The sequence below is a fragment of the Pleuronectes platessa genome, chromosome 13 (genome assembly GCF_947347685.1).
Source record: "Pleuronectes platessa chromosome 13, fPlePla1.1, whole genome shotgun sequence".
Lineage (NCBI taxonomy): Eukaryota > Metazoa > Chordata > Actinopteri > Pleuronectiformes > Pleuronectidae > Pleuronectes > Pleuronectes platessa.
In genome coordinates, this window is record NC_070638.1 from 12064239 (window position 1) to 12083829 (window position 19591).

At 45.3% G+C, this 19591-nt stretch overlaps 1 protein-coding gene across 1 annotated transcript in view; it reads left to right on the forward strand.

Moving 5' to 3' along the window:
• Positions 1 to 2615: 2615 nt before the first annotated feature.
• The window catches only part of gpc1b (glypican 1b), a 68047-nt gene continuing 51071 nt past the window's right edge, over positions 2616 to 19591 (forward strand). Inside the window, exons 1-2 of the mRNA XM_053437986.1 lie at positions 2616 to 2793; positions 2916 to 3435. Of these exons, the coding sequence (XP_053293961.1) occupies positions 3276 to 3435 (160 nt within the window). The 5' untranslated portion in view covers positions 2616 to 2793; positions 2916 to 3275. The remainder of the gene's footprint in view (positions 2794 to 2915; positions 3436 to 19591) is intronic.

The following is a 19591-nucleotide window of genomic DNA, read 5'->3' on the forward strand; positions in this document are numbered from 1 at the left end:
ACAAACTGCCTCTCGCACACACGCACGCATAAAGGTCATGCATACACAAAGCCATATACAGGCAGACGTATTATCACAGACACACACTTGGAGGCCACCAGACTTATTAACCTCCGGCCACATGTGCTTAACTTTACCCGGTATTCCCCTTTGGCAACAAGAGCAGGGAAGCAATGGTATTACACATAATTAGAAAGTGCTTTACATCTGCTGTGTGGCACAGTTACACAACCCTAGCAGCGCAACCGCAATGCTGTAGAGCCACAAGTGACCAGGATAACACGCACAAGATGCAAATGCTGCTTCATTTCTTCATATAGCTGTACTCACGAGTGTAATGGATAATTACTACAGTGTAAAAAGCAGCAAAATCCTCCTTTGCAAACTTTTCAAAGGAAGGATGAAATTCACTTTTTCTACACAGACGTGGGATCCGGAGGATGTCCGGAGAATTGGGTTCGGACTTTGTGCGGAGTTTTCCTTTCACACATGAACAACGCAGCGGGAGATGTTTTGCTTAGACATGTTCACAACAACACAGAGGCTGGATGTAACGTATAAATTACACTGTGGAGGTCATGTGTTTTTCCATCGACAGCAAAAGCTCTCTTGACTTCTTAGTCTTCTACATGCATTGCGTTGCTTTTTCATCCGTAGATATTCATTCCGGGGGGGGGGGGGGGGGGGGGAGTCAGCAGAAAGTCCAGAGGCTCTCACTCAGTCATTTGCATTCTCGCAAAAAGTCCCTCTTGAGAATGTTAGGAAGATCTCTGGAGTTCAGTGCCCGTCTGAAAGCAGCTCAAGTGTCCATAACAAATACACGTGGGAACATGATGAATACAGGCAGAGCGCCCTTATGTCAAATGCCTGCACAATTGATGACTACAGCCTTGTCAGGGCCGACGTACACATGCCAACTTTGCATCTGCTGCGTGGCACGGTTGCACGACTTCAGTAGAGTGACTGCAGGGCCGTGGAGCCACATTTGACCAAGCAAACACGCTGCACATGAGTGAGACACTTGACATCGCACAACGGGCGTGTGATTCCTGCCTGCAGAGCTGCAATAAGGGGGAGGCGAGTGCAGCTGTTTGTCAGTTAGTGATATGTGAGATGCCGCCCTTTTGTTTGGACTCATCCAGTCAAGAGGAACAGACTAATTATAGAGGACTGTTTCCTAATGTATTCACACCCCAAAAAAAATCCCTGCCTTCATAAACAGAGTGACTCGGAGATTGCAGCAGGCCCCCGGCTCTCTCCTTCTTTTTAGGTCTCTCTGTTTTTCTCTCTCTTTGCATCTTCACATTCGTTTGTCTACCCCGTTGCGTGACGGCTGGTTATTTCAGGAGATTTTCCACTTGTCACTGTGAAAATGTGTGTTGGCATTTAAAAAAAAAAAAAGCCTCATCAAACCTGGTCTGATTCAATTTCACAGAAGACCGAGATGACTAAAGAGACTTTATTTTAAGCGAGAGAACTGTCTCTTTGTGGCTGTAACGCAGGTCTAGCAGATATCTAGGTTCCTCCACACGTAACACTGCGATCCCTTCCTTAACTTCTGACTGTGCCTGTTCATACAGATGCTATATAATGAGAGGCTGTGTAAACCTTGCACTCACACAGTCAATTCAGCACTCAGACTGTAATCAGCTCACTTATTACAGCATAGGACCTTTAACCTCCGTTGTTGCTTCATAAGGAGAGGGCCCTGGGTTCAAACCAACCAGAACTGAGTGAACTTTACTTTTATTCTCTCATTTATTAGAGCATTAGCTATGGGTAGACAATGGACATGCTGCTGCCACGAGGCACAAGGCATTTTCTACCTGCATCTGCGAACTGGGAACCGGAAACCATTCATCCCAATGAAAACGATGAATAAACTGGGGGGGAAAAAAGTTCCAAATAACGAACAAACAATTTCCTCTAGAGATTAATGCAGGAAGCAGCCTGATGTAGAAAAAATAAATAAACTGGAGCGTTAAAAAAACGTGCTGGGCTTGTATGAATGAGACAATATCAGACAACAGAATGTGAGCATGTTACTCATCGCTTGTTTTCTTTATTCAGTCAAGCCTGGAGTAAGATCAGGTGTATTTCATGCTCGTGTTATTCCCAGACACGTACACAGAAAGTCGCATAATGAAGGCATTCAGCAGCAGGTGACAGGTAAACCCGGGAAGAGGTGCAGGGCAGGCTGTGACTTGTTGGCCTTGTAATTGCACCTTGAGGAGTGATGTGATGTGTGTGTCCGGCGTGCGTGTGTGTGTGCGTGTGTGTGCGTGTGTGTGTGTGTGTGTGTGTGTGTGTGTGCGTGTGTGTAGACTGGAGGAGAGGTGCACTCGCTTCACCTGTGATACCTGGCAGGATGGAGATCAAGCTGTCGCATTCCTTCAGCGAGAAAACCAGCTGAGCGCACGACCCGGAGAACCACAGGCTGCAGATGTTTCCCAAAACTGCAGCAACAAATCAAACCCGCTTAGACGCTGATGTCTCCTGAAACATGACTGCAAATGACATTTAGATGAGGGGCGGGGGGGGGGGATAAAAGCCGGAAACGACAGGAGGAGCGTGACACCTCGTGCGTCCCTCTCTCTCTCTCTCTCTCTCTCTCCCCTTTATCCCTCCTTCCTCTCTCTCTCTCTCCCCCGCCTCCTCCTCCACCTCCTCCTCCTCACTCCACAGAGTGGCAGCGTTGGCACCGTTCAGAGAAACCCTGCTCTGGGAAATGAGCTGCGGTGGCTGCCTGTGCGCACATCTCCACTCGGATCCCTCTGCGCCGTCACCCAGCCGGTAGGCGTGCGGCCACAGAACCAGGCTGCACCGCGTCAGCGCAGCACCGCTATTTGCATGACATGACTTCAGTTATTCCTCGCTGTGAGTGCGCATAACCCAGATCTCTCTTCTCTCTTTAGGTGAACCCGAGAGAAAGGCGTGTGTCACAGTGGATATATGAGAGAGGGGATCTGCGCGTAATCCCGGAGAAGACCCAGTTCTCTCGGAGGAGGGGGTTGAGTAACAACAAGAGAAGAAGGTCCTGTCCTGGGCACTCATCCGGACCGGGAAAGAGACGGGACCTCTGCGCTGTGAGGAGTCCTCTCTCCGGTCGGTGCCGCGCAGCAGAAGAGCAGCCACAGACACGCTGAAGGGACAGAGAGGAGGAAGGTGGTGGATATTTTACGCACACACGCCTGACACCGCGAGTCTCCTGCTCCTGCTGTAGGACCCCCCCAACACGGTCGGATTTGCACTTGACTGGGTCCCCACGTTGGAGGATGGATTCATTCATCATAGCGGCTCTGGCACTGTGCTCGCTGACGGCACCAGCCCACGGAGACAAAGGCACCAGCAAAGCCCGGAGTTGTTCGGATATCAGGCAGTTTTACAGCGGGAAGGGTTTCCATCTCGATGGAGTCCCTCAGTCTGAAATATCAGGTGAGCTCCTCCACAACACCCGCAAACACTTCCAGAAACCACAGGCCTGGTCCGGAGCAATGTGTGGATTGTTTAGATGTGCGCAATGATGTGTTAAGTGCACAGTAAAGAAGCTCACAGTTGCTTTACACTCATTGCCACTGAGGAGCATAATCCCAGTGCAAGTCCCACCGGGAATGTTGGTCTATTTCGGGGTCAAAGTCGCACCTGCACTGGTGGCCTATACCATTTATAATTGTTGGTGTATTGCTTGGGTGTATTTGGTTCACAACCCCCCCTGTGTGCTCAGTGTGGTGTTTAGGATGTTAGAACTTAAAATACATGAACCACAAGCATACAATTTGTTTTTTTTAAGTTGTTGTGAGCAGATGGGATGTTAAACTTTTTGGCGTCTAAACCTCATTTCATGTCACATGTCACATGTTAAAGAAGGAGGAAGGGAAGCTCTGGAGATGAAACGCTAGTTTGAAAAAGACAGGACAGACAATGTGGCTGTTGCATCCCTGATCAAAAAAGAAGACAAAATCCTTGCACCTTTTTGGACACAGATGCAGCCTCAGCACTTTGCTTTCAGTTTTCCTCTCCCAGTTTTCTCCCTTATCAGTTTGAATTAAGTCTCTTTAAGGCCATTGAGACGTTCCCAGATCTTTCCCCCCCTCTCCAAGCTCTCTTAACATGCCTTTCATGCACAGGACATTCTTCCTTATCGCTGGCCGGCCAGTCACTTGACCATGAGCTGTACAAATATATGATGTGGCTCACTGTGTCATTCATGGCCTGATGTCAGACAGTCACAAGCCCCTCGACAGTTCCTAGAAGATTACATGTGCGCCTCTCCTGGAATTTGGTGCAGCGCTTTTCACACATGAACAAAGAGACACACACACACTAAGGGTTTACCGCAATTTCAGGTTGTACAGTTCCAGTAGCATACATGCATGGACAAGACGGGAGACTGTGACCCAGCATGTTTCCATAACTACTTTTCTGTAGGCTCATAAGTCAAAGGAGCGATAACTGGATATTGAACTCATTCTTTTTTTTTTTTTTATTCAATGAACTAGTTTCCAAACAGAGAATAGAAAGTATAGAGCACTAATATTTGAAGACTTTTAGCAACAAGAAATGAGAGTGGAATCTGAGGGTTTCTTATACTGCTGCATTCATCCAAAATCTGATAACGCACTTTTTCCCACAAAACCTCTTCCGGACTCTGCATAAGCCACATCCGCTGTATCACACGATTCGTTTTTCACAGAGCGCTGCACTTCACCGTGACAGTAGATAAACTCTTCTTTCCTGCGACGAGGGCCATGTTTATTGGTTAGCCCGGGCGGAATGGGACTGAGATGTGCGAGGGTGACTTTACGCCCTTTATCCGCCGAAAAGGTCACACACTCAGGATGGTCTTAAAGTAGAAACTGCTCTATTTCTGTTTCCGCAGAAAGCGCCTTGACGGAAATAGTAATGTGCAGTGGGTTTTGCTTCGAAAATGTAAGCTGTTTTCAGACAGCGGGCGGGTGAGGTCCAGAGAAGAAGGTCGGGAGTTTACCCAGAGTTTGCCTTTCAGACGTGCACAGCTCAGCGGGAGGTTCTCTGCACAGACGTGTTCAACAACAGCAGCGAACCCTCTGCATTATTCAGGCGAGAGGTGGAGCAGCCGGGTTCATTTTTGTGTCGGTCACCTGATCGGAACGTCATTAACCCCCCCACACGCTCGTGGCGACTCCACTGAGGGATCCCCCTGCTGTGTTCTCACATCGGATTCTCCCGGCTTTCTGCTCTACACTAGGAGGCCGACTCGGAAAGTCTGCAGATAATATGTAGTCTCCTACTCTGACATTTGTGTTCACACATTCACGTCCTTTCTGGAGAAAATGCGGAGGATCTGCGGAGTTCGGTGCATGTCTGAACGCAGCTTTTGATGTTTTGCTGTTGATTGTTCTTTAATATTCTCGAGCTGGATGCACGGAGCATTAAGAGCACAGAAGATCCTTCCTTTCGATTACACTGATCGGATGGGAGAGATTTGAGGGAGGGGCTGGTAATGTGATGAAACTGTTTGCCCATGTCGTCACCACCGTACATCATCAGGTAGTCACGGCCAAGTCGGAACGGGACCCTTCTAATTTCACTGATTGACCAGACTGGATAAATCATTTGACAGAATTAACGCCGGCCCCATGGCCCCTTAGAAAACTCCCTTTTTTCTTCCAAATGTCTGCGATCCATAACGCTTTAAAGAGCAAATCTGTCTTGTCGTGACACTACCGATTCCTCTTGTTCCAATCAATGGCCGTGGAGCTTACTTAAGGCGTTATGTATTGACACAAGTCTGAAATGCATTCTCCGTAAGAGGGAAAATAATGGAGTGGAAACTGAAGGTGGAGGAGGAGATAGATAAGGGAATGGCAGAAATGAGAGATGAGAAAGAGGTAGACTTATAGAGAGACGACAAGACGGGGAGACTTGGGTTTGTGCAGCAACAATATTTCTCCGGTGTCCCTGTCTCTTGGCTGTCGAGCATAAATAACGGTCTGGCATATTAAACCCCCTAGTAAAATATGAAAGCTTTAATTTATGCCTCCAAATTATGGAGCCACCAAAACTTTGTGGATGAACCCTGACATTTGCAGAGGGATGTTTCCTGCCGTGACACCGGGGCTTGATCAACCTAATGCATTGGCCGTCCCGACTCAAGGTCACATGCTAAGTACATCACCCAGGTTCAGTCTGGGAGGACGATGAGAGACGACGGCAACCCAGCTCTGGAAATGATTTCTGCTCTCCAATCCTTTTTTCTCGGAGCCACTGCACAAGGAAAAACTCCTGGGCACACTTCAATTTCAGATGCACCAAATGTGTATAGTCAAACGCAGAAGCAGATCTAATAAAATTTGAACAAGGTCTGCAGGCAATATAACCAGGAGAGGGTAAAAGGAAAAGCGTGTTCCTGTAACCCAGTGCCATTTCATTCTTTTTTATTAAATTCTGAGATTATTTGGTTAAGAGATATTGTTTTACTTTCATACCTTCAATTATTTAGATTTGAAACAGGTTCCTTTCTCGACATCTGAAGCAGAAAGAGTCAGACGTCTCCAACATCCCTGTCTCATAACACAGTGAGGGTCTGATTATGCTCAGTCAGCGGGGAAAGAAGATTCCTAGATATTGCTCTCACATCGATACGCCTCACATAGCAACTTGGATAGTCCCCTACTCTTAAATAACTTACCTCGGGTGGGCAGAAGAAATAAACTATTGAGTTAAAGGTGCTGTTCATTATCATTGTGTTTGAGCAGTGTTCACCGGACCGTGAGAACAATATCAGACGAGCAAAAGTAAATAATCACAAATAAATAAAACAAACAAATAAGTGTGATGATTATAATTTAACACTCTTCAGTATAATCAGTTATTTCTGATGGTGTTTGCCAGAAAAATGGATGATTGACTTTTACAGGGCTCATCTGTCTCCTCCCTGCTCTGCCCCCTCCCTGTCCCACCCCATCATTACAGACCCGATGACTTATCTTTTCGTATTTCAGGGGGATGACATTCTTCATCTCTCCTTTTTTCTCTCTCTCTCTCTCTCTTTCTCTTTCTCTCTCTCTCTCTGTCTCTCTCTCATCGGCTCTTAAAGAGAGAGGCGCCAGACGCTCTTTGAAAGCAGCCGGCCGCCAACGAGTGCTGGATGCTGAATGTCACATAAGCCCGTACAAAGAGACGGGCTGCATGAGACATCTGCAGGAAGGCTGGTAGCATTTTGGTATGGCACTGGCTTTCCCATGCTGTAGCTGTGTTGTTGTTGATTGCCGGTTGCTACAGGCCGACTGCGAGTCGCTCGCTGCTCTGAAGTGTCATCTCTAACCAGTGTTTGGGTAATGATACAGTGGGGTTGCAGCTTACCAGGCCTGCTAGGAACTGTTGTTGACTAAAGACCGGCTTGTGGCTGGAAAAAACGGGCCGATCAGCATGTCAGCCCACAGTGAAGAGTATGGGAATGTTCTGAACTCAGGCACTTGGCCGAGCATTTAGCCATAGGTCTTGAAATGTGCAGCTAAACCGCATCATGGGATTTCACGCAGCGGGGCGGAGGATCTCCCCCCGTAAAGCTCACCTCTTGGAACTGGGGGTAATGATAAGATAAAGGCTGCTGCTGTGCTCGCTGCCCCCCCTACACCACTTTCCAGCCAGAGGTTAAATGGAGATTGGAGTCGGCTGCCAGCAGAAAACAGAGCTGGTTAGCCAGGCGGCGGCTGCAGAGTCAACATCAAAACAGCAAGAATGAAAGAGGTAATTTAATACATTGTACTGATTAATGTAAAAGGTCTCTTTTTATGTTATCCTCATACAGTAAGAACACAACTTTAGGAATCTGCAGAGTAAAGTAGAGTATCTGTAAATCCAGCACCAGTTAGCTCAGGACCCTCCAGCTCCTCTGCTCCTCTATGAAGCTGCTTGACATGGGATGCTTCCCTTCTCCTGTCCCTTCACCTTGGAAAATGGTTTATCATAGTGTCAGTAATGGCAAAGCTATGTTAGGCCCCTTGGATGCATACCTTGATGGCCGGACTACACATTTGTTCTTGTCACGTCCATGTCCCTGCCACAGCGGGGCCAGCCTTAGCCAACCTGATCGAATCATCATTGTTAAGCCCAACATTTTTTAATGTGGCATATAAATCAAAAGCATTTAGAGATGGACTCTTAAGGATTAAAGCATGAATCACGCTGACCGACTGAGTCATGAGTTTGGCCGTGGGTTTGTTCAAAATGAATTGGCAGTTCCATCTTAACTTCCATCATCAGAGGAGAGATTAGAGACAGTGTTGTCACCAGACTGCTTTAACCACTTTGTCTCAACAGTGACAAATGTTGGAAAATATAAGCTTCTCTCCGCGGTGTCACCAGCATTGGCCCTGGAGCACGAGGTCGGACTTTCCCTCCGCTGGCCCACCTCTCTATGTGTCTCAATCACAGCAGCTGGTTCGAATACGCTTTCTCTGTAAGTGATTATTCTACCAGTAAATATCCCTGAAATCGCAGCTCAGTTGTTGTCTGGAACTGATGTGCCTGGATTCTGTCAAACCACATTGTTGTGATAAAATCAGGATTTTAACGGTGCAGAGCAGAAGTTGGAAATGGCCTGGGAGTGACTTCCAGTTAGGGCTGTCGTAAAAAAAACTAAAAAACAACAACTTTATTTCCTTGGTTGACCTTCTTTTCAGTACCTCTGTAACTTAAAGTTAATCTTCCTGTCTTGGTATCAATAAATCTTATATTCTCTTAACTTAATTATCACATAATAACTTATCTTATCTTGTCTTATCTTCAACCAATCGCTTGATTGCGAGTAAAACAAGCTGCACTCTATGTAGTAGCCTTATTAATTTAAATAAACTATGAATAAACATGAAAAGCTAGTGTATATTGTGAGTTTGACACAATTAAACCAAATAATTAGCCTAAACATATTGAAATATGCCAATACGCTCTGAAAACCTCAGGTGTGAAACACAAGGTGACGGCTGCAGCAGCGAAAGGTTAATTAGACACAAACACAAACACAACAAGGAATCCTCCGTCATATTAAGGGAGGTGCAACAATTTAGTCAGCGAGCAAAGCAGCAATATTTCACCGATGTCAACACATGCATCCGGCTATGTAATGTTGCATGTGTGAATTCAGACAGTTGATGGGACTGACCAAACTTCACTGTAATGGTGTGTGTGTTAAGATGCTTGAGCGGCGTTGTCATATCTGGACAGTAGTGTAATCTCCATCCCATTAACACCCCGGCTGATGTGCTGCTCTCTCTCCATGCGGCGGGGCAACTAATTGATCGCGCCGAATTACATATCGCCGCCTGGTGAATGGAACTCATTAACGGACTTGGAGATAAGAGCGCCGGGGCTTATTTGAAGGTTAATATCGGCAGAAAGCCCCACGCATCTGTTGGTCTTCCCCTTCACACAGATTAAAGCCAAAGCAACAGTTTCCTCCGTATCACAGAGTGCAGCCTCGTAAACTCTGCTGCACAAGCGCGTGAATCCCTGCATCTGGGCTCCTGTCTGTTACTGTTTATGTGCAGCCGCGCGCAGGCATGTGTGTGTGTTTTTTCAGCGTGCATGTGTGACTTTGTGTACGTGTGTTTGCCTACCAACTGAATATGCTGGAGTTGTTAAAGTGCTGAAGTCAGTAAGAAGCCTCTTGAAGCATTAAGCCATAATGGGCTGCAGGGAGCATGAAACAGACCACAGTGTGTTTGATGTTCACCATAGAGAGAGGGGGAGAGACAGAGAGGGCTGATGGACTGCTGACTTGGGCTGCCCTGGTCTGCTTGGTATTGCTCGGCGCTGCTCGGCTCTCCGACAGGGTATGGACGGGGCAGAAACTGCACAAAGAGAAAGAAGAAAAAGAGAAAATGCTTAGAATAATACAGCTCCATTCTAAAAGCGTGTCCTCGGCTGCTTGGCCTTATGGAGCTGTGTTCATTCTCGGGCCTGTTAACGTGGAGGACAGTCTGTCCCAACATGTTTAGTTGCTGTGAACTCTCCCTAATGCGAGAACACTTTGCACCTATTGCACACTTACCGGTTTTCCTTGTATAAAGCGCACACACCAGTAGTCATACTAATGTGCAACCTGATTGGACTGACAATTTTCCATTTGATTTCCTGTGAAAAACGCAGCATTTTAAAGTAATCAAATTCTGGGAATGTGACACTGGGAGCGTTACCGGTCTTTTTCTATTTGCTAGGACCAATTTACACGCTTGAGCTGCTGCCCCCCCCCTCTCTCTCTCTTCCCCCCCTCTCCTGCCCCTCTTGTCTTTCCCTCCCTGTCACCTGCCTAATGGCGGAGTTGGAGTTCACACGTACAGCCCTCCCTTGGCAAGCGCACACAGACACACAGATGACAGCGAGGGCCAATCTTTCTTTGTCACAACAGGGGGGTTGCAATGTCATTGCAACAGGCGCATGTGTGTGTGTGTGTATGTGTGTTCCTTCCCTCTGCGGGCTGCAGTGTGTTGTTGTTTGACTCCTCTTTTGTCTTCAGAGGAATTGGATGTGTCAAAAGGAGAGTTATTCCCTCGTCAAAGCCTCTTCCCTGTCTCCGGTTGTGTGGGGATGTTGTGTGCATATGTGTGTGTTGGTGTGCCCATGGGCGAATGAGAGAGCATATCCTTCTGTGTGTGTGTGTGTGCCCCACATATACTTGTTCTCTGCATGACTTATAAGCCATTGTGGCCACATCATTAAACTGCTTCCTCTGTGCGTTAGATTGTTGACCCATTTGTTTTGTCGGTTATATATGTATGTGTGTATGTTTGTCATGCCAAGCTGTTGTGGTTCATATCCCCTCCAGCGGTGGCTTCTGTAGACAAGGTGAGTATTCGAAAGTGACAAGGAACTGGCTTCAGCTCTCAGCGTGGCATCACTTCTGCTCCGGCTACCTCTCCTCTCGCCCTCCCACTGCTTGGCAGATGGTGCAGACCCAAACCGGGGCACCCACTACCAAAATAAGTGAGGGCATGCAGGATGAATTTTACAGGCTGACGCCCTACACCAACGCACACACACACACACACACACACATACACACACACACACTGTCTGCAGCTGTGGACCAAAGTATTTGTTGGGAGACTTTCGTTTGTTGGCAAAGACGCATCCTGGAGGGGAAATCCTGTGGCCATGGCGCTATGGCAACAAATTCAGTAGGATCACAGGAGTGGACAAACACAAAAATGTAGGAAAAAGGACATAAGGAGTGGTGGAAAAACAATGTAATTGGTGTGTCTGAACACTGTGTAGCACCGCAACACCCACGACATCGGCAAACCTTCCCTTCCATCATCTGTTTCCTTTGCCGTCACCGATGCAGCTCCATCAGTGCAACGCGTAACAAGTGTGTCTTAGAGCAGATGGTTGGATGGGAGATAAGAGTGAGCAGCCATAAAACGGTCTTGGCCTGTTGTTTTGGCTTGACTGGGAGACACGATGTCTTGTTTCACTGTCAATATTTTACCCACAATTCAATCATTTGTTTCATTGCATACGACTGAAAGGCAAAGGGAACATTCCTGTGCTTCTCGGCCGGACATTTTTTTTCCGTTCCGGTCACTGAAGCAAGAAGTAAAAGACATGAACTCTATGGAGTTGGGTCTGGACACTTGGTCACATGTGAAGAATGCAGCGGTGGACTGTCCATTTCAAGCGTGTTTACAAGGACAGGACAACATCTGGAACAATCAGGTTGGGGGGGGGCGTCTGGGTAGAGGCTGGATGTGACTCGGACATTTGGGTTCTCACATACAGACCTGAGTTAAGTACATGTCTCAAAGGAGCACGGCAGTTGTTAGAGTGTGGGGGGGGGGGGGGGGGGGGGGGGGGGGCTCACTTGATTCACCACCTGTGGGACACACACCTCAACAGATTCAGGCAGACCAGTCACGGGTTTGATTAGCTTCTCTCCCATATTTTTCACATTATACGCCCTGGAAGTTACAGTTGATCGATGCCTCCACGGCTCCGTGTAATTCACTGCCTGCTGTTTCAAATGCTTCTCTGATGTCAGTGGATCTTTTCGATAGCACCAACCGACATTCGCTATTAGATTCCCAGTGTTGTCTTCATGATGTCATTAGCCATAAATGACTAATTCTGGCCGAGTCCTGCCCCGTCCTTCCAAAAACAAATAAAGTTTAGGCAATTGATGATAAAACTTGTCTTTCTTTTTCATCAGCACTTCTCTGACATGTTGTTTCATTCACGAGATAAAATCATCACCCTATGAAACTAATTAAAGGCTCATTTATACCGTCTGTAAGTGCAAAAAGAGCTTTGTCCGTTTGGAACGATGAATTCATCACTTCCGACATTATTCCATATGTCCATTACGTTAACATGGTTGTTAATTAATAACAATAACAAACATGGTGACTTGTTGAATATGTGATGATGTATCTCTTTTGAAAGAGGTCTATTTGGCTGTTCGTACATGGGACCGTGCAAAGCACTAGAATATAGATGTAGTTTCTTACCAACTCTTATAGGCTCATCTCAGAAAGTTCTACTACTTTCGACATGTCTTCCTCGTGTCTTATGCTTTTTCCTCTCGATCTATTGGCCACGCTGCCCCCCCCCCCCATAATCTATAGAGGCACTGCCCCGTTTTGTCTGTTATACTCACACATTCGTATGAACGGAAGGCTCAGTCTGTCCCTTCTGTATTTATATCTAACGTTGAGGATAAATGAGCCCAAAGAACAGAGAGGTTGAGAGATCACAGAGGTGTGGCCATCAAGTAGCCCACTGCTTTTTGACTCAGGACCAAAATAATTACCTTTTTAAACAGTTTAATACACAGGCTTATTAGCCAGCAGCAGTTTTATACAAGTTTCACTGAACAACCTGCAGAGCAGACAAAGCTTTACACATCCCCTGTGATCCTCCTCCCTTGACGCTGCTGGGCTCCTCTGACTCCGGGGCATTACGACTCGGAAATGCTTTGTCATGTCCTCGGCTGTGTGAAATTGTTTGTGTGGAACGAACACACTGTCTTTTGTGAGGCCCAGTCCCTTTTTTTTTTAGCTCTCCCTCCAGTTCCTTGATACTCAATCTAATTGCAAAAATAGATTGAGACTCTCTCTGATGGAGAAAGCCCAGAGGCTGCTATCTCTCAAATATATATAAAAAGAGGAAATAGGAATTGAATAGATGAGAGATGGGGTTTGTATAATAAAAGATAGGACCAGATGATCAAAATCAGTGAGGTGTCGTCTCGCCGCTGAATGCCTGTGTCCAGCACCTCTGCGCTGGAGCACCTGCCACACACAATACAGATTTAATAAAGATAGGACACACAGATGCAACCGTACACACATCCCTCAACTACACACCTCCCTTTGATAAGCAGTCATGTTTGCTGCGCTCTGCTCCACTGTGGCCCTTTTCTTCCACACGGACTGGAGGTTGTTATTAAAATACCACAGCTCAAATCCTCGCAGGATAAAAAACAAGTGCAGAGGTAGCCGGACTGCGAGTAATCTGACTGTTAGCATATGTGTTTCTGCATGGGTGTGAAGCAGATATCCCAGGTGCTCACAGACTTGTGAATATCGTCTTTGTCTCCAGTTTCCTCTCCTCTCCCCTGAGGTGTAAATATTATTCTCTATAATCTCTTCCCAGCTATAGAAGCATGGTCCCATACTTTGTATGCAGAGGAGTCGCCACTTTCTCCCAGGGCTATGTCAAATCTCACTGGCTCTGACACGTCTGTCTTTGGCTTTTTAAATTGGTCATCTGGGCGGATTTGGTTTTTAGCTGCTTTAGGCAAGTGGCTGCACACTACAGCAATATGTGTTGCTTTATTGTGACTCAGTGGAGATTTTCTCTCATCGAGATAAACAGTTTCACACTGGTTTCCATTATCGTGATTATTTTCTTCTCTCTTTTCCCCTCTCGCTAAGTCGTTCCTGCCTTTGAGGCTTCCCTTCTCTCTGCTCCTGTATCTGCTCCTGCAGAAGAAGTTGTGAATTCATTTATCTTTCATGTGAAATTTACTGCCTGCTCGCAGATGCTCTCCAGAAAAACATTGCTAGTTTGTTTCTGGTACTTGCCTGCGATTTTTACGTCTCCATATTTTTGTGATCTAGTTTTACCATGCATTTTATAGTCTGAACATTGAGGCCATATGTTTCAAGGGTGTAATTCCCAAATCCAGGGAAATCATCATTGTCAGTGGAGCGTTTCACGCACCGTAGGAGGCCAACATCCTCTGGGCTCTGGGAATAAGACGCGGTAATTCTTAAAGTGTTCCCCCTGTAAAAGTTATACTTAATGTGATTTATGAATTATGCATAAAATCGTGTTGTTCTTTTTATTTTCATTTTAAAATATGTTTTCTCACACTCACGTTAATCATCTCCCATCTTCCTCCTGTCTGAGTTTGAAGGTAATTACAGTGAAATCTGCATGTTGTTTTATTGGCTCCATGAAGCCCTGCGAGCACAGTTATCAGCACTTTAGCGCTTTGTGATACTCTCGCATGTCTTCCTTTCCATCTGGTACAATTTCGGGGGTCTACGCTTAAACAGAGACGCCTGGTCCCCTTAAACATTAGTTATTCTTACAACCAAAACGCCCGAATGAGTTGTTCTCGCTGTGCACCGCAGCCCCTTTATGTCCAACTCTCCCAGTTAGTGGTGAAGCAGCTTCCACCCGTCCTCCCTGAGTCCGACCCAGCTCTCGTCTCCTGCTGGATTTTGTGCTTCCGAAGCACATTTTTTCCATAATTAGATAGTGAGATATGGTTTTGTCAGTGACATCATCGCTCCAGCGTTATTTGTGGCTAAGGAAAGCCCCTGTAGTTCATGGTGGTTTGCTTATTTGGCTTGACCGTGCAGGGCTATTTACAACGTGGAGTTAGAGGGACTCTGAAAATGTTGGAGTGGGAAGGACCAGAGGATTACGGAGGATTTATGAGAAGTGGGGGTGAAATATGTAAAGCTCATAATTAGAAGGGATACAGGGTGTAATTACGATCAATTGTCATCCTGTTTTTCTAGTACATGATGATCTTTTTATTAACTAAATGCTTTTCCACATTTCCTACTTTCTCTACCCATTCCCCCCTTCCCCCTGTTTCCCCCAATTTAAATTCTCTGTCTGTACTTGAAGTCCCCTTTGTGTCCGTTTTGAAGGGAAAGTGTTCGGGAATTATCTCAAGACATTGCCTCTGTACAACTGCTTTCAGCTGTGCCCTGAATTCTGAATATTTCCCTGAAACTTTCCTGAGGGGCCATAAGTGAGAACGCATCTATCCGAGTCTGTTGCCCCGGACATTTTGCAGAACTTTTCCTACCAGCCCCCTCATTAATTGACCGGAAAATGATACAACAGGGAAATGTCTGGATTTGGAAAGAAAACGAGAATCAAGAGCATCTGGTTATAGCGGCCGACGTCGGTGTTGGTCTTATGTAAATAAAAACACGTGATTTTTGCAGTGCGTACTTGAGCATCTGACCGTGACAATCTCCTTCTGTGGTATTCATACGTAAAAAGCCCAGAAGATATCCAGATCCGCTTTTAAGAAGCCCATGTCTGAGATCGCCTTACATCAGGTTCTCTGAATACATCTGGAATTTGAGCTCAATAACAGCAAGGAACTGTCACTCTGTGCACCTGAAAAGATGGACGAATATTGGAAAGAAAGTGGAATAATCATGTGGAAATGTGAGTCCTTCTCAGTATTTACAAGGCTGTTTGTAACTTTTTATATTTCGGAAATGTGTTTGGTTTTTACATTTACACTTCTTCCCTGAACTTTTTCCACGTGTTAGGTCAAAGGACTATTAAAAGCTCAAGCATAAAACCTCACAAAGAAAAGATCAATGTGAGTTATTCTTCTATCATGCAAGAGCTCCGGGGAGGTTTGCTAGTGAACAAATATACCTTTATACATTTGTCCCCTTATTCAGTTGCTCCCAGGAGGGGATGGCAGGCAACGAGCTAATGAACTTGAAATGACAATGACATATTCAGCTTGCAATTCTTCCACTCAGCCGTAACAGAGGGCATTTCAGCTTGGCCCGCTCGTCACTGTTTCGCTCGTCTCATTATTTGCTATCCCTCCATTGCACCCGCACTATTTTCATCTCTTCTTCTTCCCCTGCAGAGTCTTCTCTCATAAATATTTTACATCTTCCAAATGAACTCTGTCAACCCAGGCTTAGCGCATGGCTGGCTGCCTTGTGTGTTTTCTAATGTGTGTAACGTGTTTATGTATAGTGTGTTTGAGTGTGTATTTAACTAAACACTGTGTGTTTCATCTGCGCGAGCGTCTTGCTGCGTTGCTCTAATACACGACTGTTTCTGCTCAAATATTTTGATAAACACGCACATAGGACATGTTTAATAACACATAATGATGTTTTCATTTGTATGCTGGAACTGTTACTCCACAAGCCAAGGTGGATACAAGCTTGGTATGTATAGATACAACCGGCTGGCTAGTGCATGAGTAGTAAAGTAGTAGTAGTAAATATTGTGCTTATTAGGTTCATATCCTGGGATCATATATTGTTATTACGGGTTTTCCTTTAAATAGCTGAATAATTGCTTAATTCAAGGGCAGCTTGAAAGTAGCTCGGAAAGAGACAAATTATTTTTACCATTTAATGTTCCCCACTTCACTCAGTTTGAGACCTGACCTCTTCAGCCAATTCGGCAAATATCGCCCACGGGAACTCGCAGCTTGTTGAACAGAAAACAGTGTTGATTTGTTGTCATTATATTGTTTTTACCCCCGATACCTTATGAAATAGCCTGGCACTCAGAACAGCATACACCTCTGCTAAGGCCCCAAAGTCCCATTGAATTCAATCAAGCTGCATCACAATTCGGACACAAGTCTTTCAGTCTGCTGAATATAACTGATCCACAAAGTGATTCCCCGGGACAAGGGGGAAGACACACTATTTTGCAATGGAAAAGAAATTGACAAAATAATCCTGGATCTGCCCAGATTCGCCCAAAATTGAATGACTTCTCCCCGGAGCCTGACCACGTCCTTCCACCGAGTGTCGTGACAATCCATCCATTTAGTTTGATCTTGCTATAAACAAAAACAACCAACAAATACACAGACAGGGGTGAAAACATAACCTTCCTGGCAGATGTTGCAATAGGTCTTAGCAACTTGTGCACCTGGTGACTCAATAAGTGCAACATTTTGCAGCAATATTGAGCTGCAATCGCTACCTCCACATTGTCCTATTAGGAGGAGTTTCTGGAGGGATGCTCGGCGATCACATGTGCAACTCTCTGTGTTTATGTCGTTTGGACACATTTAGTATCCATCGACGTTGGCCCCACACTAGAAGATAACTGGGCAATTTTTGGTCCCATTCGCTTCCTTCCACAATCGCTGGGCATGTTCCAGGGGCTGGTCTGAGGCGATTATCTGCCAAAGTGATCCTGTGGTGTCGATCTATAGTGTCACAGGTATACTCGTGTTGTTATAGACTACATTGAGGTCTCTTCTGTTTTACTCGAAATCCTGTTGCTTGAAAGGAACAGCGATGGAATGCTGATCAGAAATCAGTCTGGGAGGCATCACCAATAGGATTGTTGCTTCAGTAACAGTAACTGTTTTAAAAGCCCAGATCACATTAACATTAAATTGAATGATGTCTCCATTGGCTGTGGAAGGGGTCAGAGGAAGTATTGACATGAATCCTTTCTGATCAAAGGCTGCACAAAAATGAATAATATTTTCAGCTCGTCTCCAAATTGAGCTTAAAAATGTATCACCCACAATGATTCCAACTTTACTGCAGCCTTGACTTCATCCACAGTTTTATTCTCATAATACATTTTTTCTGTGAAAAGCAAAGGACACACAAGCATAAACAGCTGATTCAAATTTGTCGTGCTTTTTTGACGAAATGCCGAGTTTTGAATCATCTGCGCTTTTCAACGTCTAAAGCCGTGAGACAGTAAATCTGACAGTATGTTCGTGGTCTTTAGTTAGCTAAGATTTGTTAATCATCCATTTTCTTGGTATTTGTAACAGTAGGCTTTATCTGAGAGCCTGAGATCTCCTTCCTCTCCTTTCCTCTATTCTTCCTCTGAATGTCTCGGTGGGGCTCCGGTTTAAACTAAAAGCCATCCCTGTAAATCTTTCATGCTCTCGCCACTATCCTGCTGAGATAAAGAGAGAGGCAGAGATAAAGCACAGGGCTCATAGAGCGATAGTAACTTTTTTAACCACTTTCAATTTCTACCTGTATTACATTCTTCTGTTTTTTTTGTGTTTTTCCGTCTTTTAACTCAGCGTAATTACTTTTTGATGAGTTCCTACCAAACAGCACGTCAGGATACATTCAGGTTGATCTTTTACTCATAGATCTATTTGTGTATTTCTTTGTTTCTCCTCTGACATGACCTCTATTAGACCTTAGATCTACAAGATGTGAATAAATGGCGTCCACCAGCTGTGAAGAAGTAGCAACCCTGTCTGTCACCTGTTCTCCACCGCGCCCCTGCAACCCAGCAAACCCCAGCAGCAGCTGCGGGTCCAGCCCAGGGGCCCAGGACATCACTCAGTCAAACTGAATCACAAATCCGTTTGGGCAGGGGCGACTGGGAGCCTCAGGATGAATCATGACTCTGGTCTCTTGTGTGACGTCTGTTGATAAATGACCAGGGCCCAGTGGACTGGATGGAGTGAGGGAAAGAAGGTAGTGTGGGTCTCTTCAAAGGAGGCTTGTATTATACCTCCACACTGGGGACAGCCAGTGTTCTCAGGTTGACGTCTTTCCGTGCGTTCCGTTCTTGTGAACACGATTTCTCAAGAGTTCCTAGAGAGGATATCTTCAAGTTTGGTTTAAATTATGACAGCTCAAGCTTGAACTGATTTCGATGTTCGCAGGTTAAAAAGGTCAAGGTCACTGTAATCTTGCTAAACATGTCCCTTTGCCTCGTGAATGTGTTATTCTAAGATTGTCGTGAGATAACTCTTTACAATTCGGCACAAATGTTCACCTAGACTCATGAATTACTTGATTTAAATGTGGGTGATCAAAGGTCAAATCTCAATGTCCTGGTGGCTTCACACAACATGAACGTGAAATCTTAAGTCTGCCTTTTGGGAATTTTTTACCATTTGTCACTGATTGTATTCCAGTTGTCAAGGGTCAAAGGTCACAGGGACCTCATCTGAGTGTAGAAAAATGTAAACTGACACTGCACTGGTTGGTGGAGGCATACGACTGCAAGGCAGAAATGCTGGTTTTCTTAGAAGCGTGATGTTTCAGAAATTAGGGATGGACAATATGACTTCAAATCAATTTCACGATAATATAAAACGTTTACCTAGATTACGAATAATGTACGATTATTTTGTGTGTTTTAGTGTGTGTGTGTGTGTCGACCACCAAGCGATTTATTTAGTTATATTCGATGATGTTGGAACATTAATCCGGATCGTTCATGTCACTTTAACCCTGATGTCCTGGCTGGTCGAGACAGAATACATCTTGTTTCGTGATAAAGTAAATGTCTCATAAACTCTAGAGCAAAAATTGTAAACTTTACATACTCTACGTGTCCTGATAACTTCTGTGTTGGTGATAATTGTTAATGT